General features: G+C 40.0%; 1 protein-coding gene across 6 annotated transcripts in view; it reads right to left on the bottom strand.

The window, feature by feature from the left end:
- FBLN2 (fibulin 2) overlaps positions 1-23,534 on the bottom strand; it is a 117,404-nt gene that overhangs the window by 27,786 nt on the left and 66,084 nt on the right. For all 6 annotated transcript variants that reach the window (XM_067002854.1, XM_048046172.2, XM_048046173.2 and 3 more), the window contains exons 3-8: positions 13,933-14,044; positions 9,251-9,380; positions 5,282-5,468; positions 3,569-3,775; positions 1,031-1,147; positions 477-578 (exon numbers count right to left, since the gene is read on the bottom strand). In XM_067002854.1, coding sequence (XP_066858955.1) covers positions 477-578; positions 1,031-1,147; positions 3,569-3,775; positions 5,282-5,468; positions 9,251-9,380; positions 13,933-14,044 — 855 coding nt within the window. The remainder of the gene's footprint in view (positions 1-476; positions 579-1,030; positions 1,148-3,568; positions 3,776-5,281; positions 5,469-9,250; positions 9,381-13,932; positions 14,045-23,534) is intronic.

Genomic DNA, 23,534 nt, shown 5'->3' with positions numbered 1-23,534 from the left:
AATAATAACCCACCACCAACAAAAAACAGGTCACTGGGCAGATCTGTAGCTCTGAGATGGTTCCCCAAGGCAGCAGACATGCCCAGGTCCTGCCAGCTGCTTCCATTCTCAGAAAGAGAGGCTGCGAGTCCATAGCTGAACAGTCAGACTCTGGGAGAAGCAGCAGTGGGAACAGACACTTAGAGGGCTGAAAAAAAGTCTGGGACATCAGAGGAAATGAGCACAAAACCGGGCTTGCCCTCACCCAGGTAATAGGCAGACTGGATAGATGTGTTTCAGGAGTTACCTATAAAAGAGACCTGCTATTCCTTCTGCCAAAAGGTCTCAGAGGCAGCAGTTTTGTCTCTGTACTGCCACTTGCAATGCACAATACTGAAAATAAAGAACCATTAAGAAAACACCTTGGGGTCTGCGATCAATGAGGCCTATATAATAATGTTTTAGTCATGTCTCTGTGGTGAACCATAACCACTTACCTTCACAAGAAATCCCATCACCCATGATAGTATATCCAGACAAACATGAGCATACAACATTTTCTTCCACAACATTGCAGATATGCTTGCAGGGACCATTATCTATACCAAGCAAAATTGCAAAATACGTTAGCATTCATAGCACAGATCAGCTGAAGTTACAAAGCTCTAGGTCATCCAAATACACTCCCATCATAGACAATGGGGAGTGCAGTTTGGAAACAATCTGTCCAGGCAGCCCTAATCACTGCTTACAACCCTCCAATCACACAGAAACACACCTGTGCCAATCCCACCTCTATTGGGCACGTTACACTGCACAGCTGTGCTGGTTACCTTAAACTAAATAGCAGGTGTGTAATAACCCTGAAATCAGAGTACAGCCTCAAATTACCCCCTCGGGTTTCCCCTGACAACTTCTCAGGCTTGTGCCAGCAGTAACAAGTTAAGGATGTACACTGCAATCATATTGGTGAAGGGATGTGTGGAATTTTATTCTGACTCTTTAAACATTCCTCACCCATTTGCGTCTGCAGTTTTCCCCTCTGACATACCTTTGCACTTATCCTGCTCTTCCTGTAAGGACACGATGAGAAGAGGCTGAGCAGGAGAGGCTGCCGGAGGGGCAGTGGGTTCTGCTTCCAGGCTTGTCACCTGTCCTCCATCAGGGTCTGTAAGGCAAGGTGGGCAGAGATGGATTAAGGGCAGCATCACACCCACCAGGCACCCCATGGTAAGAGCCCTGGTCCTAATCATCCCACTCCATCAGGGTCTGTAGTAAGGAACATGTTGGTGATGTGGACAGCTGTCTGTGCATGGAGCTGAACAGTTGGTTTTGCAAGATGCCAAGTGTTTGATGAGAACAACTGTGACAGTATGCACGCGTGTACACAGAGTGCTGCTAGTTAGTGGAGATGCTCACACGCGTCATGGATAGAGTAGGGAGCTGGGTTGTAAATAACTTCCATAGAGTAAAATATGCCAACATCTTATGAGTCAAACCAAGTACTAATTTAAATTTTTATAATGCTGTTCTATTGTAAAGACAGTGGGTGTCTTTCTTTTGGTGCATGGGAGGGAAAAAAAGCAGAACTCAAAACAAGTTCAACAAACTCATTCTGTATATCCTATTTCAACACAGATGAAAAGCAGACACTCACCTTTACAAGCGCAGGATACTCTGGAATGACTTTTACAAAGCCAAGTGGTAAACATGACAGCTGCTGTTATTAAGATTTCCAACAAAATGAATAGTGTTTTGTTTGTTTTTAAAGAGAAGCTCAATTATATCAATAAGAATAATCCAGTTTCTAAATATCACCAGAATGGAAATCTAAATCCATAAGGCTAAATTCTTTCATTCATTGGAGTTCAAGCATCACCTGGAGCAAAGCATGAGCCACAAAACAATGGCAATAGTAAATGACTAACTGCAATTGCTATATAGGCTTGGAGTATGGGGAAGGGTGATTTCATTTTAAATAAAACAAACCACAGACATACAGTGGACCATAACACAGGAAGGTCAATGCAAGACACTTTATTGTGGCATATCTAAAATGATTTCCCCAAAGAGCAGAGAAGTGAGAAGCTGATGTTTCAGCAACATACACATTCTCCTTGCCTCACGGAGCAGCTGCAAGAACATCACTTCTAAGCCTCGTGGACAAGTATGACACCTTTTAGAATGCAAAAGTTAAATACAAAAACATTCAGGGTTCTGCACAGAGCAGGAAATGCTCTAGAACAGGTAGAAACATAAAGTATTATATCTAATCACAGGAGTAAGAATTACCAGCAGTGTGAGATTTAAAATGGTCTGGTGTGGGCCTCCATGCACAGAACACAGGACAGAGACGTGCATGTACACAGAGGAAGAACGAGGAACAACAGGCCAGAATGCCACACTGCTAGGCAGAGCACGTATTTATTAGCCATGAATAGTGAGGGAAGTGCCCTGCTCGGCCATCTCCCTTGTCCAGCACATAACGTGACCCAGGACTCCACAATGACAGTAGCAGCCCTGCTTTGCCTCGCTCTTCCTATGTGTCTCAGATGTCTCATTCCAGTCCTCTACCCTTGCCTCAACCGAGCTCTGTAACCCCCCAACACCTCTTGGCACAGCAGCCTTGCAGAACTGCCAAGAATACCGACTACTCAGATACAAGATGTATTAACCCAAATCTGCACTTCAACAGGGTTAGTAATGGGAGAAGCAAAGCAAAGGAAAACAAAAAACACTGCTATGCTCCAGGTGAGTGATCAAGCCAAACTTTGCAGAGCTAAAATAAGAACCATTTTCTTTAACACTTTTGGATTAGGCTCTTTCCCCAGAATTTTAATATAAACAGAGCATCAGCTGCTGCAGAAACAGTCAAACACATTATTGATGTAAGTACTGTAATATCATGTTGAGAAAAGTGACATAATGAATACTCATTATTTGGCTTGGGCAGGAGGTATTTGAAGTCTAAGGAATTTTGTCATGGGATGGCAACACTTCATGTGCTTGTTAAATAATTGAAAGCACTTGTAACTAATCTAAGGTTTCAACTTTTCAGATTATCTGATCTGAAATCTTGCCATTGGAGAACTCCAGACATCGATATGATTATTACACAATAGACATTCTTTTCAAGACTTCCACTACACTATATATTTGGATTTTACATCACTGAAAGATGTTAATGATTTTACATAAAAATTGAAGTTCAGGAAGCACTGCTGTGTGTCTGAACTGAATAAAGTTTATCTAAAGGAAAGCTAACTGCAAAATAGAAAATGATTCTAAAAAGGAAAGGTATTCCATTAACAATCTTTACAAATCCTCTTCTGAAAAGTTAAAATGATCTTGATCTGAATAAATTTAATACCCACCCTGATATACAAAAATTAAGCGTAATCTAAGTTTCCTGAGGGGTTGTTTTTCTTTTCATTATTAACCTGTCCAATTTCCAGGGAAAACATCCATGCATCATTACCCACCAAAAAACTTCATAGAAACTACAGAGAAATTGAAGAAATGCTTGGTAGGTCAGTAAAGGTGGCAGAAAGACACCATCATTCATGGATTTTCTCCTCATTTTCCTCACCTGGAGAGCAGCTGGTCCCATCTTCTTGCAAAGTGAATTCCGGGAAACAGGAGCACTTGTAGGACCCCACAGTGTTTATACACAAATGCTGACAGAGTTCCCCACCGTAGAGAAGACATTCATCCAGGTCATCTCCAGGCAGGTTATTTGACAGCTCAGCTTCATTGCTGATGGACAAAGCTTCATTGTGATCTTCCATCTCTGAAACTAACAGAGAACAAAACATGCTGTTTCTCTAACAGGTGCTTTGGCATTAGGTCTGTAAGGATAGAGCGTTTGCTCACACAAACTCCAGATACAATAAAATCTACCCAAAACGGTTACTTCAAGGACAAGAGAAAATCCATCCATCCTGAAGATAAGACCACTGTGCTGGACACATCAACTATCTCTTTCTGTAAGGCTGGACGGACAGACATTTCACAGGAGCCACGGAGGAAAAGACCTTGAGAGGTCACAAGCTCAACTTTCATGCTCACTAACACCATTGATGTTATTTGTACTAAGGTATCACATTGAAGCTTCATCTGAAACTGTCCCCACTGCAAAACCACATTCAATTTTTTAATTTCAGGAGAAAAAGTTAACCAGTTAGTTTGGAGACTCTTCAACTAACCACTATTAACTGGTTAGCTACTTCTGTAGCTAACAATATAGCAAATATTAATAGCATGACAAATATTCCAGGCCCCACTTCATACTGACATGGCTATCCCATTTACTGTTTTTGAACACTGGCAAAAGCACTATCCTTCTTTTCAGTTCTTGACCAAATTTGGCAAGACTTTCTGTGATATTAAATGAATTGTTCAGTGAGTTTCTCAGTCAGCTTTTCTTAAACACATACATGTAAATTTCCTCAGTCAGCGTAGTCTCAGCTAGGTTGAAATAAATCCTTACTCTTTTTGGCAAGAGAAAATACACATTTCATTCATGAGAGGAGAATGGACAAAGTTTGAACCCTAGCATATCCAGGAGGTTACCGAGCAATTCATGTGTGACAGGTGGCTACAGAGTGATGCTGGAAGGAGTGTGGCCTTGGGCTGAGGGAAGCATAGCTGTCCAAGCTCCAGATTTGTCATGCTCCCTTTGTCATGCCTCTTTTACGGCAGGGATTTGACCTAGCTCTTCTGCATCACCATGCTCATACGTTGGAAGAATGAAACCAAACTTGCAGTGCTCTGGGGCTTCTCCAGTGTATGCTGTGGGAAAGCTCCTGTGATGTTCAGCAGTACAATAGGAAATCTAATTCCTGGAGGTTTCATTGCTAACATAATGCATGGGGCTACTTTGTCTGGAAAAAACTCAGTTTGTTTCACACAAAATCTTTCAGGACTGCTAAAAGAAAATCAACAGCTTCAGCTTTGCTTCTTACAAAGGGCTAGTGGCTTCCTGCCCACCAGTGGTCTAAAAAGGTCTAAGTTTTTTTGTTTGTTTGTTCAAAACAAAAAACAACAACAAAAAAAAAGACGACGACGAAGAAGAAGAAGAAACTGCCAGGCAGGTCTCATCTCTCATCTCGCTGGTCTTCATGGCATACTCTGCATATCACCCAGAAGCAGCAGCACTTCTGTTTGTTATCTGGCAGGTCCCTGCACTATGCAATCGGGGCGGGGGACATGCAAACACTACAGCAAAAGTATGTTCTGAGGATCAGTGTGAGACAGAGACTCAACGTCTGCAAACGTCTTCAAATTAAAAATGGACACTAACCCTTCTCAGGTGTCACTGTTGGCAAAGGTTCGGGATGCCTTTTTATTTCTGGCTGGATAAAGTGATCTCCCCCTTCACAGCAGGACAGCATCACATGACTGCAGGGGTAGCCCAGATTTATGTTGGACTCGCAGGTTTTCCCTTCACTCCTTAATCGCAGGCCCAGATTACAGCAATCACAGCATTGCTGCAAAAGAAAGAGACCATTAGTAACAAGGATTTCATAAAGTCTGGTTCAAGGATGAGCCCACACACACACCTGGAACTGATCTGCACTTTCCTTAGCAGTGGAGCATCTGGAAAAGTGCTTAGGGTTTAGACAGTTGCAAACATCAAAGCTTTACTTGTGCTAGTTTTTGCCATTCCTGCACAAATGGGTTGATCACAATGAGGATAAGCAAAAAGTCTCACTGTGACACCAACTTCAGAGGCTTCACATGGAAGGATGTAGTAGTGCTGCAGATCACCTCCCTCCAGCTCTTGCACCCAGCCATTACTTTGTTTTTTGTATAAGCAAAAACAACACAGATCTGTATGTTGCTGTGTTAGATCTTGAAAAACGGCTAGTTGCCTGAAGCAATGTGAAAGGAATTGCAAATACCTTGCATATATACAAGGATCAGCAGCAGCCCCCGAGCTGTCAGTATGTCAGTAAAGGCTATTTCCTCTACGCACCACTGCCCTGCAAACCTACTGTGACCTTTAATTACCTGACTGTCCTGGACACCTGCCTAGACAGTGCCTAGAGAAAGGCCAGCTTGTATTTTGTGAGCTATTTGCCTTCCTTTTCTTTCCTGAGTGAATCTAAAGCATCAGCTTCACTGTTAGGTTGATGCAATGGGGCAACCCTTAAAGGCAGTCTCTCCTGCAGTTTCCTCTGCTGCAGGCTGCAGACAAAAACAGTCTTGTTCTTTACTCAGTCACATAAAATCTATTGCACATTTAGGCCACAAAGGTATTAGATAAGTTATATCAAACTCCAAACACACTTCAGAAAGCCCATACTGCGTATGGACAGTGGATATCTAATCAAGCAAGGCAGCTGAGGAGTTCTGTCTGCTTCAGAGACACACAGAGGTCATATGTGAATTGACAATGCCTGTCTGGATTTAAATACAAGTGTCCTGGCACCCCTAATACATACATTTAAGATGCCTTCCCTCTGATTGAAGAGTTATAAAATGCAGTCCCTTCCCCTCTGCAACTCCTGTGCTAATCAAGACATCCAGCTCAGCAGCACCCACTTACAGTTTGCAGCTAAACTCACAGAGCCTCTCTGAACCCAGAGAAGCGATTTCAGTCTATTCAGATCTTCAGCCTGTGAACGGGCAGGCGTCAGACACATAAAATGCAGGTCATAATTCAACCTGGCACTAGTTAGCTCTGTCAACAGAAAGTCCAAGGACCGAACAGAAGAAAATTGAACAAAGCTCTCACTTCCCGAGAGAACTCTGACTTGAGGAGAGCAAACGAGAGCAGCGGTGTTGTAAGGGTTGGACGCAGTATGGAACTGGGAAAGAATCATGTTTCGTAAGTAGCAACCCTAGATTGGTGTTCACATTAAAACAAAGCCTGTCTCCACTAGGGAGATATGAAAACTTGTTTGCTAGCAGCCCAGACTGCAGAAACTCTTCTGCTGAGTCACTTCCAGAGGCAAACACTGTAGCTTTAGGGTTTCTTGGGCTTTTCACGTGTGTCCTTTGATAATAGCTCTTGTTTTCTGTCCGTAATTTCTAATCTGAAAGGTCCCCAAACATCACAGATAGAAGTTATGCATTGTTCACATTTGCAAATACACACGCGCAAAGATTTGGCTTTTTCCCCCCGCAAACAGCCTGACATCAGCACCCAAATATGTTTGTGAGCAGTACAGAATACAGCTCCTGAAGATGCTGAATTATTTTTGATATTAAAGGGACAAAGCCATATGTTCAAACTAATTATTAAAAAAAAAATCTAATTATATTAAACTATGGTCATGCTAGAAATGAGAAAAATCCTATTTTCATCCTCCCAAGTCCAGAATTCCCTAATTCAAGATTTCATCAACTGAAAATTCCACTTTCTGTAAATATTTTTTAGTTCTGGTACATTTTTTTCAGTTTCAATAGTCAAAAAAAGTTAACTATAATATATGTTTTTACCAAAGCGCTGTAAAATGTTGGAATTTTTGCCACCAGAAATATGGCTTTTTTCAGTCATAGTTTTGGTTCAGAGTTTATCCTTTGTGCAGGCATCACAGAGGGTATTAAATCAGTCACACACTCTTGGGTTCACATATTTTCCAGGTTAATATAAGTGTCTCATTTTCTAGTAAAAAAAACAAAAACAAAACAAAACAAAACAAAACAAAAACAACAAAAAGTTCCTTCTAAAATGCAAAAACTTGAGTGGTTCTGATCTTCTGCTAGCCACCTTTTGAATTTCACCAGAATTATACAAATCATTTAACAACTAATATGATGATTTTTACATCAACACTGAGAATCATACCTTGAGAACCACTGAACCACTGTTTCATTCACAATGTTCTATGCTCCTCTCGAAAAAAATCATTCCTAGAACCCTGTACAACTGGACAGCATTTCGGTGCCTCCATGCACAAGTAAAAAGTTCCTAAGCATGTGCTTTTTGTCTTAAATAGCAGGTACAATCAGCCTAAGATTAATTTGCATTGATCACAAGCTGAGTACCCGGATTTTAAGAACTGGCACTGCTACATTTACCTTGAAGCAAAAGTAAGGACCCCACCTCTGAAATGCCTGCAGAGGACATATGCACATTCGTTACCAGCAAGTAAATCCTCTGGAAAGGAAACGTTATACTGGGACCAGCACAAGGAACTATTCCATGAGAATATTTTGCAACTTATTTCAGCTAAGACAAGAAGGATAAAGTTTTCACTCCACTTACTCCTGAGGAATGGCATGTATGATAAGATTTATTCTATGTCTCATGCTCTGCATGGCATGCCAAAGACCCTTGGTGAAAATTTAAGAACAATAATTGTGTCATACTTCAGAAATATTTTGCGTTTCCAAATGCAGATTCTCTTTGTATGCTAGTGGTAGACTCCAGACCCAAGTAGATAGCAGTTCTGAAAATGACAAATTGGCATAGCTAATTAAACTTTAAACTCCAGAGTAGACATCCATGCATTTTGCTTTCCCAGTGAACAGTTATCCACAAGAATCACCAATGTATAAGAACAGACAGAACTAATGAGTTTCCTGCTGAGACAACAGAAGCTGCACTTAAGCTTAGATATAGCTATGTAAATTATTATCAGAGTGAAATGAATTCTGAAATGCACTCTTCTGGTAAAAACAATACAACAAGCAAGATGCTGAATCTTCAAACTAGTTTAAATTGGTTTGGCTCCACTGATTCTCATAAAGCAAATCTCATTTACACAAGCTGAGGCTGTGCCTTGTGATTTGTACCGCTGGTTAATGGTCTGCCGTTACTTATGAACAAAAGCTTCCATCATCATCTAAAACACTTGTTCCTCTAGTCCATCGTTTTGTTTAACTGAGAAATGAGGCTGCAATTCAATACTGTACCCAAGCAAACTGTTTGGTAGTAGATTTTCCCATTATATCTTTGATTGAGTTTTGCCCTAGCATTTTCTAAAGTCTTCTACAACACAGATACAAAAACTAAAATGGTCTTTTCAGCTACTTCCAAAGTGAGAAGGCAAAAGTAATACAGCAAGTTAAATCTTAAAAATGGAGATGGAAATTATTCAAATCATCATTACTGTGAAGTTCTAAAAGCGGCTGCATCTCCAGGCAATTTACACCTAAACACTAATAGCAAAAATCCGTAACTGCGTAATTTCTTGGCCTCACTCCTGCAACTTTATAATTTACCGAGCTCCATAATAATGCACAAAGAAATTACTGCTAAATGCATGAAATGAAGACAACTCACATTCAGAACAAAGCCTACAGAAGCATCACAATTTACCTTATATGATGATCCTCCACAGGTATCGCTTTCCTCTGGTCCACACACATCTCCATCCTTTGCAGCAATCATGCCAGCCAGGCAGCTGTTCTCCTTGATGGTGGAGATGCAACACTGCTTCTGAGCGATTCTGAAAAGGATCAAGGAGGTCAAGTGTTCATTGACATTCAGAGGACATCAGGATGCGATATAAAAAAACCTAGGGCTGCCAGATTCACAGTACATCCCATACATTTGAGCTCTCTTTAACATGTCTCAATACTAATATAATACAGTTTGTACCAATGACATTTGCAGGATAATTTTTTTCTCACTTTTTAATAAAAAGATGCACTGATCAGGAAAGTGAGGCTCAGGAAATCAAGTGTTGAGGTCACTGCCTCTCAAAGTCTGGTCAGCAATACCCCTTACAGCTCATCTATACCTGTGTTAAAGTCCTTCATCCCTACACTTTGCTTCTCAGAAGCCATCAGAAGGTTTCAGAAACAGACAAACCTTTTCCCTAAAAAGTGAGGAAATGAAAATGCTCCCATACACAACTTACTTCTTCCCCAGCCAAAGGCCTGATGCTCTGGACAGTACTTAAGGACAGTGACACATTGCAAAACACCTTTAAACTCTTTATAGCCCCTGCAGATTGTAACCTGGAATTTAAGCCTTCATCTGACTTCGGAGAAAGGTTGACCTGATCACTATATGAAGTACTTTTGGAACATCCATTTCCTATAAATGGCTCTTCAATCAAACATTTTAATGAGATTCACTGAAGGTTGAAATGAAACAGATTCAAATCATAAACAGCAAGTTCCCAAATGATATGTAATAGATGTTCATTGCCTACTGACTATTTTAAATTGTACAGTGGATTTTCCAACCCCCTTCAAAGAGATATCTGCTTCTTTCATTCATATACAAAAGGGCAGGCAAAACGATCACTCAGTCCCTTTGGCTTTGCTCCATGAACCTGTGCACAGATTCATGCAGCACAGAGACTAGCAACACCTTGGGGTGGGGGGACATACATCTGGTCCCACGATAGCAAAGGACTTATGGTGGGGAAGGGTGAGGACTGAGGGTTGCAGGCCACAGGGAGCCTCCTGGATGGATTATATTGAGTAGGTGAACTATAGGTTGGGCATACGTGACACTGAGGAACTTGTCAAACCTCAGCTGAAATACTGTATTATGGTACAAGTAAAGACAAACTTCTGTTTGGGGAAGATTTGGTGGTGTGAAGGAATTGGGCAAAGTTGTTCTTTTCCCTAGAATACCTTGATGTCTAACTATCTTTTGCTGATGCACTGCCACAAGAAGGCATGCTGCCTTATGGGGTGCCCTCATAGTGATGAATGAAAGGTTGATGCATTTTAACAGCCAGTGCCTCATAGCAAAGCAACTCCCCTGCAAGAGAAATATTAGCAAGCAAACAATTTTTGTCTATCAGATACTATTATTAATCCTACCAAACACAGTTGTCCTGGGAAACAAAAGCTTTTCTTTTCTGAGAATGAAGTATTTCTGAGTTTTCATTCTAATGTCTCAATTAAAATCAAAAAAAAATAAAGAAAAAAAAAGAAAAAGCAATGTCTTTTATTCCAGTAAGAACCAGCTAGTGATAGGCACTTGGCCACTTTCACAATGCAAGTGGCCTGTTTCATCAGCTTTAAATTAATATTTTTATTCTGGACAGCATGAGAGAAGCCTAACCAGTAAGTGGTAGTTTGAATTTGATTACAGGAAGGGGATTACCACCATCATGTCCTTTGTTTCAAGAAAGTTACCTTTCTAATCCAGTATGAATTGCCAGCTAGAGAAATATATATTTTTTTGAGCTATGAATGGTTGTTACCCGAATATATTCAAGAACCAGTAACTTAACTATTGTTGATTACATAAGACATGGAAACTTTCGTAAAAAAAATAAAAAAATTAAAACTGAAAGTGATTATCATTTCTAGAAATGGGAAAATGCTGCTAGGAAGTGTTTTTATATGTGCAAAGTTATTAAAAAACTGAAATCTCTATACATTCACATTGTTCTGAAATGTGACACTTATCCATGAGAAATTCCATTCCAGTATGAAATGCATAACAGAAACAGTATTATTTGGAGTATCACTGGCCATTTTTTTATTTTAGTATTTTTTTGAATTGTATCAGCACAACTCAGGTTTTAGCTACTGTATTACTGTAAATGAATTGAAAACAGCATTTCTTCTTCACAAACCTACTGACCGCAGGCCATACAAACAAGTTGTTCAGAGAAGATGCAGAATATTTCTACATTAGGAAAGTGTTCACGAGTTAAGAGCAGAGCAGTGATGTCAATTTACTAAACTGGTATGAGTCTCTAACTGGGATGAAGAGGCTCAGCAAAAAGCAGGATTCATACTTGTACAGCTGATGTAAGTGCCACACAGATAAACATTGCTCTGATAAAACACATTTCAAGAGATAAAAACAACTAAACTGAATCCGATGACATTTCACCCAGCCTAACATCCTGTCTTTGAAACAGCCAGTGATGCACGCTCTGGGAATATTTTTACATCTGGCTATCAATTGACTATCTAAGGATTTCCTGTAACTTGCTTTATTTTAAGTTCATTCATCTAGTTGCTACAGATGAGCTCTTTCTGGTAGTCCCAGTTACAGCAATCTTCTCTGGTGTAGAAGTCATTCCGAGGTAATTTCTTCCAGCTGTTCAACAGTACCGATGTGTCTGTACCGTCCATGGAAACAGACAAATCACATCTAAAAAGAGGACTTCAGATAAGAAACATTTGTTTTACTGCATGGCATTTTAAGAGTTCTAGGGAAATGGGAAAGATCAGAAAATTCATACCACTGTGTGATGGGGTTTTGCATAAAACCCTTCTGCGGATCAAAAGACCATCATTTCTTGTATGTCCATGGCTGAGCAAGAAATTACATTCCTCTGCTCAGAGTGGGACATCACATTTTACACATCGGTCACCACTGCCTGCCTGCTTCCAAGCTCTATGCTAACCCCAGCCTGTATAACTCTATAGGCTCACCCAGACCTTGATCTTTCCAATTAATACATTTCCCATCTTGCAGTTAGTGTTTTACCGAGATAGGCCAATTCAGCACATAAATAGAAAATGGCCAGAGACATCAAACTACCTCAAAAATTAGCTTTAACATTTAAGTTTTTGCCACTTGAAGACTCAAAAATGGCACCAGGCAACAACAGATCCCTTAATCTGCAGCCTCTATAAAAAACCTACAGCCCCTACAAACAGTGGGAGCTTCAATCCTTTGCCTCAGCAGAAAAATTGATCCTTCAGGGCACTGAGGTCACCTATAAAGCCCAGGTATTGACAGTCAGCTATCCTGGCAGAACAGTGACTAATTCATGCAATTAGTATCTATCTTCTGCTTTTTAAAATCTTCAGATCCTGAGTCAAATTAGCAGCAGATTCTCAGGAGCTTGCAGTACTTGTGAGCATTCTGGCTCACGAAATGGCACAGTCAGCACACAGGTATGTGCATGGTGACCAGCTCTGCACACTGGCACATCTCCTAATGAGAGCAGTAAGTTTTTCTTCATCCTTCCAAGTTTTTTCAAATACTTCTCAACAATAAATGTAGCTTTATGCAGAATATTTACAGGTGTTTCTTAAATCTTTAAATCGGGGACACAACTGAAATTTTGAAAGTAAAACAAGTGAACTCCAAATCTCATATTCTGTTAAATCCCAAGGAGATTCACAGGGACTGGAACATTTAGGATCTGAATTTTTCATCTAAACCCAGCCTCAGATGTGCAGGTGCAACTCATTAATGTATTGGATTTGCACCTACTTAAGGTACGGCTGGAATTTTTTAATCTGTCTTTATTTCATGGACAGTTGGTATGGGTCAGTAATGTCAAGCCAGTTCTCGGTGGGGGGATCTTAACCACCCAGTAACTTCGCAAAGGTGCAACGATACAAACTTGGACAAAGCTGATATATGCCAAGCTTCTTTAATGCTGAAAGCTTTGGGATCACTCTGCTTCTGTTGCATCTTTGGAGTCTTGGATAACTTTGCCAACAGCCCTCCCTAAGGCCTGTATCAGACTCGGCGGGAGGACAGAGAGATGGGATGAATTGCAGCTAGAGCGATACATTTTCCATGTCACTTTGCACCCATCCTCCTTTTCTTGATGAGTTCAAACCTGGCATCCTCACTCAGACCAGATGCTACTGATACTAGCAGCATTATCAAGGCGTATGGTACCCTCCAGCTGAACACAGACATCAGAACCAGCAGCCATTCACATAGGACAATAAACACATCATTTAATGATACAGATAATCACTGCATTTAGCACTTGCCAAATGGAATGCAAACACATTTAGCTACTCTGCCCTTCTATTTATCTGCAACTCCACAGATGCGCATAAAACTGGGAAACAAAAATTCATGTTCTGCTCACGTGAGAGAGGAAGAAGAAACCTTAAAAGGCTTTTGCTTAGATTGGATTTTGAGGCAAGGGAGGGGGAAATCTTTCTTCCTATTTTGTCATGGCATATTGCCAGTGTACCAATAATGTACACAGAAAAATGAAAGAGTTCCCAGTCTCCTGGACATTCCACAAATAGAACAATAATCTGATACATTCTAAAGGACTGCCCTCTACATTAATGCTAGATGCTTGGTTTTGATTTACGTACCTGCAAATATCACCATCCACTCCACTTACAGGAATTTCTGTGCACTCCCCGTTATCGATAGCCCACTGCTGTCCAGCTCCACAGCAGCTCTCAATCAATTCCCTTGTAGAACCTGTATAAAACATACACAGCAAATATTTTGTGTGGAATCTCTCATGTGTGACTTTGTTTTCTTAATTGAAAAGATATTTAAAATAATGATAGTTCCGGATTTTTATATATTTTATTTCGTTACATGCAAAATAATTTAACTTTCCAACATCAAAGAATGATACGATATTGCTGGGGGAAGGAAAAGGAGAGGGTTCTCAGCAAGTGGCCCTTGGTTCACTGATTCCGTTAGAATCAATAGAATTTCACCTTAATCAATCTTCAAGTATCCAAGCTCATATCAGACTGTACTCAGCTATGTCCTTAGAAGGTCAAAATCCAGGTTATTTAAAACAGAAAAAATTGAATACAATTTACATGGAAGTGCATCTTAAACACTATTTACATTTAAATTCACAGGGCAGGATTTTAATCTCTCAGTTTTACAATGGTGTAAATTTTCTAACTGCAGAAGAACAATTTAGCACAGAAAAATAATTTAGCAAAGCGTCAGTACAATGACATAATTCTTAACATGCCAGAATAACTTCTATACTACTACAAGCGATATTTTAGTAGTATGCTTTGTACTTACTTATGTATCATACTTTGTAAGCTCATTCTACTAGTGACAGACATGTAGAACCACCAGTTCTCAGCTCCAGGTTACAGAAATAAAACAAATGACAGACAGAGGCAGCATTGATACCTGCAGTACCTTGACTTACATGACCACCTGGTAATGTCTTTTAGTGAGGCATTGCAGAAATAAGTTAGAGTTTTAAATAGAAAAAAAGGTATAACTGGTTTGAAAACAACCTTGTCTTTGACACCTCTGAAAAAAAAAAATAAACTGAAAAATCATGTTTGGCTAGTCAATGCAGGTTAATTTAGTAAGTCACTAGACTGTTGTGGCAAGACCTTCATTATCATTAGCTCATAGTTCACAATAAATGAAATACAGCACACGGAGCATGCACAAGTAGGTATATAGCATACACAAGCCTCAGCAGCTCTCTTATACTTAGTTACAATTATGGAGATCCACATACAAGTGACAACAAATGGAAATGCATTCCTTGTCACAGTCCCTTAAAGTTCTTAGTACTTAGCAAGTGTATTTTTAGTAGGTTTGGTACATGTAGTGTTAAGAAATTGTTTCCATAAATTAGATTAAGAAATTTCACTCCTAGGACTTACCTAGAGAACATACACCTAGAGTGTCCTAGGGCTGAATTTGAGGCTTCATCTGGTTTAAACCATCAGAGAAAGGGCTTGAGGGACATAGGCCTGATTCTGCTAACACACTCACATACACATGTAGGCACTAAGATGGAGTAAAAGAGATGGGCATGTAAAGTGCTACACTGTTTTGTACGTTTTTCCCTGTGGCTATCCATTTCAGATGTAAATGTTCAGGTTGCAGTGAAAGAGGACAAACTAGTGGGTTTGCAGTACACCGGGTACCTACTGTATAGAACTGAGCCAAGCCACATCAGACTGGTCAGAAACAGTATCTTTTGGAGTCTTTACAGAAGTTTAACTTGCGATGGGACATCTGCCACGCTACTGGGGTGCAAACACCAACCAAACACTAACATAAGCCAACTGAACTGATGCTGAAGTGCAAGGAGCCTTCCCTACGGCAGCAGCTGGCAAGGACGGCACCGTGTCGCCAGCAAGATTTCTCCACCTACCGCGCATGCAGCCGCTGGGCTTCGTTGCACAAAGCAGGCTGCCTCCCCCTCACCAGCTAACAGGGTACAAATACGATGAAGTGATGCTTTTTAGAGGGACAGAAGGCAGGTTATAAATGCTTCGGGGCTGTGATTTTGCAGTAGTGCTATACATGTCAGTACACATAATAAAGACGTTTCAGACTCAAAGGCAGTGGCACAGCAGTGAGGAGTTGGAGCAGTGCCTGCTCTCTTCCATTTGAAGTGCTCCACTTCCTTTTAAATTCATTTATATGGAGATAAGGAACATTTTGTGCATTTTATTAATCCTTCCAGGCCTGTCTCTGGCATGGTTTGTTGTTACCATTATGAGAAAACCAGATAAAAGCACCCCAAAGCTTAACCTAAGGCTGAGATGTAGATGTGTAGGTGCAATGGACCTTGAGTAGCTCCACATCTGAGCACTCCCTGACCAACATCCAGCAACCCACTCTGACTATTTTCAAGGTCATCCTTCCATGTACTTGCAAGGTCTTCCCTCAGCCAGTTTTTAGGTAAATCCCTCCCAAATCAGTCCTGCCTACAGTGGGAGGGGAAGACCTCTTCTCTACAAGAGTTTTAGGAAAAATGCCACTGCCGCAGGATGGCACTGCTGAAGATGCACTGCCCTCCAATTAACTCAGCAACAAAACTAAAGATGTGGAAAAACAGTCTCTACCAGACCATAGGAACACCTCTGCAGCCATTCACTTTAAATGAGGGCCCTCTCCTCCAGCACGTTGACAACAGTGTTAAATGGCAGCCCCTCCAATACGCCAGATTTCTTGAAAAAGCAGAATTCTTTCGTCTGCATTTGGTATATGCTGTAAATTCATCGAATTTTTCTGTTGTTTTGTTTTCAAAACTCTAACACTTATGGTTAAGTGAGACATTTGCCGAAATGACTACAATTCAAAACATCTGGGTATCCATGGTGCACAATTCACAAGGAACAGAAACAGCCTACATTACCAGAACATTTCTACTGTCACATACTTACAGCAGTTATTCTGTTTCAAACAATAGCAGAACTTTATATATAATCTCGTAGAGCTAAGTAGTCATTAGATAGCAAGATTAAGAAGTTTAAATGAAATGTAGTACTATCTCCAATGTTAAAAAAAATAATTGGCACTTCTGCAAATAATACAAACCTCCTCAATGGAAGACTCTTCCTTTGTACTTGCTGCAGTTAATTTAGGAGATAATACTATGTTTTGGAAACTGTATATTCTCCTCACCAGCATGACTTGCTTTAGAAAAGCAAATAAGAAAACTAAATGCACATTCAAAATACAGTGCTCGCTATCATGACATGTCTGCTCATGAGAAAACCACACCTTAAGAAACAATATTTAACAGGAGGAAAAAAGAGCGGGAGAAAGAAAGAATACACATTGCATTACTGAGATCTCATGGGAGGAAAACGACCAAATTTCCTTTCCTTCGGTGTGCTTTGACCCCCCGTAGGGCTCATTTCACACACGGTATGGCTGTGCCTTAACAGACCTGAGCGTGACGGGGCCGAGCAGCATCAAGCACTCCGGCTGCCTGAAGAAACGCAGCTCGGGGATGGTCTCGCCACACGACTAAGCCATGGTATCAAGGATGGGGAGGACAGCCCCACTTCAAGCTCGGGGCTGAGCCTGAGCTGCTTGTGGAGGCGAGGGCCTCGTGCCCTGTTGTCGGCAGAAATGCAGAGCTTTGCTTCCAACACTTCTGAGAGGTGTTATGGTGAGCGAACGCCTCAGAAAGATCCCATGCACAGTACAGCCTGCTGACTGGGTCCCGCTACAGACAGCTTCATTTCAGCCCTCAGCCCTGAGGGGAAAAAGAGGCTGCACTTCACATTTCTGTAAAGTTGCCTTTGTTTTTCTGAAGGCTTAGGGGAGAAACAACCCAACATAGTCCCGATGCCATCCTCATGGCACCCTCACCCAGTGGAGCACCGCTGGGGAGGGGTTTTGATGCCTGGAGCCATTTCTAACCTCCCACATCGCCACACTCAGGCCCCACGCAGGAGCACACAGCACCTTAACAAACTGCAAACGGACTTCAGTCTGTGCAATGGTTTCCTTTTATGCACCATATTAACATGCTGGAAATATACTTCAGTCTTTAAGGCTGTATTATGTGTAAGAGTTGCTTTATGACATGAGAGGAATGATATCTGCAGTTAAACTAGGCAGAAAATACAGCTGGTACCAGATAATTGCAAAATATTGCTATAAAAGAGTTTTTCAACAGAGTTTTAATTCAGTCCCTGGTGGAAACTCCATTCATTTTACCTAGTGCTGAAACACATCCATAGCTCTGGTATTACTAGTTTTAAAACACAAGAATACGGCAGAATTTACAAATCTATATTGCAGTAATCTACATGATTTATAGTTCAAATAAAAATGAGCTTCTCGTTCCTCACTAAAGATTCAATATCAGATTGCTTTACTGAAGTGCCATACTATTAAGCAGTCATATTTACAAAATACACTGTCTTTTGTTATGATCTTATGAATAATTAAATCTAGAATGCAGTTATAATAAAATGAACAAACTATTACATTTTATCTCAATCAGGAATTAGAAAAACTGAATAATTCATAACAGGTCTTGCAGTCATTAGCATGGATTTATGAGATTTTGATTAGACATTAGCAAGAACAAATATATACAACTAGATACATGCCCAAGACTGAAGAACACATAGCTTCCACGCTGGTTGGAAACTATAAGCTACATGTATAACAGACTTTGAAATACTTAAGCATTCAAACAGAGCTTTGTTCATTTGAGGCTTTCACACTATTAGCAGATTTAGAAGTAGATTTGCATCTCTCATGGAAAGCAAAATCATTTCATTTGAGAAGACCATAATCCTGAATATTTGCTATACTGTGTGCATCTTTAATACTTCATAGAGCCATTTAAAAAGACACCTATTAACAGATAAATTACTGTTTATGAATTTCCTCTCTGGAAGAAAAAAGTAATTTATTTCAGACTGTACTATAACATGGCATCATGTCTCCTCACTTGTTTTCAATTTACTAACTTATCTTCTACAATTATCATTCTACATCACTCTGAAGATATGAACTAAAGCACATTTTGGCCTAATCTCAAAACTTTGTGTATTGTTTTTTAGTGACATTTCAAATTTAATGCAAATATTTAGAGAAACATTTCTCCCTCCAGAGAATTTTAACTCATCCTTCACCATGCCTGAAAATGTCATGCTGTCCCAGGGCATGGTCCAAGCCTGATTAGCAGTGGGAAGGCCTCCTATTGACTTGGGGTCACACATCCATATACACACAGAATTTATGTGCTGCAACCCAGGACGTTCATCTTTCCCCTAGAAAAATCCGGCAAGCATGTGGTTTTTAGGAAGTTTCACTGAACCTCAAACATTACACTGAGGAAAACAAAGTTAAAGGTTCCTAGATTATTTTTATCCCACACAACGAACAATAAGCTTGTAAGAACAGTAAAGTAGACAAAACAGATTTTCGATGGACCCTGCCTGCCATCTTTTCATTCCCCAGTGCGTTTCAAGAATGGTAAAACATCAGCCAGCTGTATGACTGGTCAAGGAGGGACAGAATATTTCAGGTCTTTTTTTTTTTTTGTCCAGATTTTTTTGACATAAAATTAAAGTTTCACTGATTTAAGTTGCACCTAAATTGCCACTCAGAACATTAATGCCGTTTAACATCTCTGATTTCATTACTTACTTCCGTTCTCACTTTAATTTTGCAGAACACTTGCACCAATGGACTAAATCCTGTCGTGCAAATATCCATTCTTTGAGGTAATGCAAATACTAACTGGTTAAGCTATTAGAACATTCTTATCCACCATTTTCCTCTTCAAAATGTGTGTTTTTTTTTGTTTTTTTGTTTGTTTGTTTTGTTTTTTTTTTTTGTCTACCCAGAACATAGTCAGATGAACCTCAGGACTTCAGCATTTCATCCCATGATGTGAGCAGTGACCAGTCACACTAACTAATTCATCCAACCTTTCCACTCAAGAGCAGCAAGTGATGGGTTAAATCTTGGCTATTAACTTGGATAATATCAAGATTTCATTTAGTTGAAATAAACAATGATTTCCCTTCCTACTAAAAATAACTATGTGAGCCATAACGCATTAAAGAGTCTTAGATAGGCATTTTCATCTACAGAGAGGCACAGGCAGACATACTGCAAAGGGCTTCAGTATATCCATTTGATCCAAGACACAGATAAATTTCAATACTAACATCACTCACAAATAAAATTACCTATTAGCCAGGGAAAACCACTGTACCATGTTCCAGATGAAGCACAAATCAGTGGGATGAGCAGCATTTCAGAGGCAGAGTAATGTGCTGAGCCCTGACCTGAGGCAGCACTGTTTCTCCACTGCTGGCTTTAATTTACGCTGTTAATTGCTGGATTGTCACTCAGGCACTCAACATGTGAAAGAGGAAATGTTCATACCTCCCATAACTGAGCTGAGCTTGTGTTCTTATGATGAAGCACATTATTCAGTTGCTATACCAGAGGAAAATTATGTTCCCTACAATTATAGTACTTACTCTTTTGAGGGGAAAGAAAACAAAAACAACAAAAAAACTACCATAAACAACAACAGAAACAAAACAACACAGGATCTTGTAAGGAAAACAGTTTGTTCACTAAGATTAATTCTGATGCAGAGCCTTCTAGAAATAAGGCACTCCATTAAAATGTGTCTCCATTTTGAAGGATCTCATTGCTCATCCACACAATAAGCTGAGAGACGTGACTCTCAAGCTGTAATGTTATTTTGAAAAAGCATCTTCAGAAACTGCCCAAGTTCTGGGAGGATATAAATCAGCCACCCCCCAAGCCTGGTGGAGCAGTGTCATGGCTCAGCATCACCTGTACACCAGCCTGCAACACACCAGGCTAATGAACCAGCCTCTGAGAGCAGTTAATGAGTCTTCCCACTGACACTCGTGGCAGATAATGAGTTCCCAAGTAGCAAAGCATGAAGACTGACTCCTGAGTTGCTGGAGTAAGCTAGCATTTTTTCACATCCTAAAAGAAAGCTATTATTTGGTATAATAACTCATCTGGTTGGACAGATTGGCCTACCTTGATGCAATCATCTTCACCCACCAGAAAAGAGTGGAGAAAGAACAGAAACGCTACCAGAGCAGAACAGGAACAGTTTCCATCACCCTTCCATGAGCACACACGGTCAAGGAAGGGATCAAAGCAGAGCGCTGCTTTTCCTGTCTAGCCAATGCTCATGACTTGTTTCCTGCTCCCTTATTTAAAAAAAAAAAAAAAAAAAAAGGCAAGATTTTTAGAATTTTATAGTTATATATATATCTACCTTCTCTTTTAAAGGAAATGATATCTATAGACCCTCTGTAGACCTAGCACATACATTTCACAAGAATTATTTGCTTGCACTGTAGAAATAAGGTATTGCATTTCCTTATCAAATAGCTGTCTGAGAACACAAAACCATACATTATGGCAAAGAACCAAGAAGAACTTCAGATAACGATTAACTTGAAGTAGTTCTTCAAATAGTGAAAAATACCTTTTTCCAGTGGTATTTTATCTGCCCAATCTCTTCCTCATTCAAAGCTTTAATAAATAATAATAATAAAAATGTACTGTAGCTTTACCCCTTAATAGGTTGTCATTTCTTATCAATAGTTTGAGAGTCTTTATTAAAGTCCCTCATTGAATTTCACTATTTGGTTGTGCAGTGTAACCTGTTCTTGATTTATCTGAGACAGCTAGGAAGACGTTTTAATGACTAAAGGTAAAGTGGACAAGAACATTTATCTTGGCAAAATCAGGGGAGGGAGGTAAGGGAGAGTGACAACACAGCCCCGAAACCAGCTGCTTTCACTTGAAACTGAACTATCACTTACGTCATGAGGACTGGTTAAGCTTTCCTCAGGACCTGTTCCCAGATAAATTAGTGCACGGTTTATTCTATGCAGGTTACTGCAGGCTCCTCAAAGTGGCTCAGTGTTCAAGAGCATATTTGACCCTAAATCTTACTGAAATGAAAGTTGTGCTTGAGTGTTTCCATGATCAAATCCTCAGTTAGCTCATTGCTGGGGAAGAGGTTTAACCCACCTGCGCTCATTAGACTTTTAGGTTCCTTTATTGGAAGTAACGAATAAAGCAGATTGCAGGAGAAATATAGGCTGAGCCCAGAGTTCAACACACATCTCATGGCTTCAGTCCAGTACCTAATCTTTCTATGCTCTTTTCCATTATACTCTTCCATTGATACTGGAGTCAATTTGCCGTGCCATCACCACAGTAACGTAAGTGAAGTCCATCACACTTGCAGCAACCTGCCTTCATTTTAAACTTCATACAGCAAATTGTTTTTCTGCTCTCTTCTATTTCCTCTGAAGTCACCTGTGTCTCTTTAGAAATCCATCCCACTATCCACCCATGTTCCTGTTATATTGCCTTCACTCCTTGGGAGGCATCTGCTTTCCATTTCAACCTGAAAACGCTCTGTTTCCTACATTATTCTTTTTTTCATAAATTCCTTATGCTGGCTCGCTTGGCAAAATATAAAGTGTTGTGTCTGCCCAAAGGCACAATGAAAAACTGGATAAAACAAACTGAATGTTCTCATTTTACTATGCACTGTACAATAGAGACATACATCAACATAACCTCAGCCAGGATTGTTTGGCAGAATTTGTTCTAAGTGTGAATGAATAGCAACCTTATATTCCCTCTGGCGTTAGTTCTGGATAATCCTTGTAAGTCAAAACTTGTATTACCTGTGCCAGAGGTCAGATAATTTAGACTATGTTTGGTCTTTAATGTTTCCATGACAGCACCCTTTATTAGCTCCAGGTTGAAAAAGGGGAGGGGGACCAAAAAAACAACTAAATACATTCTTTAACCTTTTTCACCAGCTAAGAACCCAAACAATTTTTCTTTCTGCCTTTTAAACATTTGGCTCATTTGGATCAACCCTTCTGTCACTGAGTTTAAGCTGAAACAGTTCATACACAATCGTCTTTCTATTAGCTGCTATAATAACTCAGCGTAGGCATAATGTTTCTTGCCCTTCAGCATAGTCTTGGCTGTATTTATCTCCTCAACTTTCCTTGCCCAGATATTGCACAGAGTATATTTATGCTGTCTATTAACTTTCAAAAGAGCTGGGGCTTTGGAAAGCCTGGTTCCGATTACCCTCGCAGTTCCTGTCTAAAGAATTTTATCTTGGGGTAGAGCATGCTCTTTGCATGCTGCTTTTTGTGGCTAGGTAGGCTCCTTTCTTCAAAACCCACATTTCCACCAGCCCTGTTTATACTTAAAATTAAGAGGTGTAGCATTGATCAGGGAATGTAGTCAGGGACTGACTGTCAAAGCACTTGAGAAGTTTAGGTAGGGTCACTGAATCTGCTGCAACTCAAGCACGTAGTAACAAAAGCACTTTCAAATGTGTTCTCAGTTACAAACTGAGCTGAGGTTGTAATGGTAAATAAGTTACAGAAAAAAATGTTCCTTTAAAAAAAAAGGCAAATAAAAATAAAGCAGCAAATGGATGTTTGTCTTAGGCTTTAATTTCAGTTTATGTACTCCCCCTACTTGTGTGTTTATCTACACCAAAAAAAAAAAAATACAGACACAAAAAAGTCATTTGTTTCACCACATAACTATTCAATGTTAGCTGAATAGTTACATTGAACTATTGCAATGTCTGCAATACTAGGGACAGCCATCCATCAAGACATGTTGCTGCTTGAAATTTTAAGACTGAAGCAGTGAAAAA

This window comes from Anser cygnoides, chromosome 10 (assembly GCF_040182565.1).
Source record: "Anser cygnoides isolate HZ-2024a breed goose chromosome 10, Taihu_goose_T2T_genome, whole genome shotgun sequence".
Classification (NCBI taxonomy): Eukaryota; Metazoa; Chordata; class Aves; order Anseriformes; family Anatidae; genus Anser; species Anser cygnoides.
The sequence above is the reverse complement of the archived record's forward strand: the minus strand, read 5'-3'. Positions and strand labels throughout refer to the sequence as shown.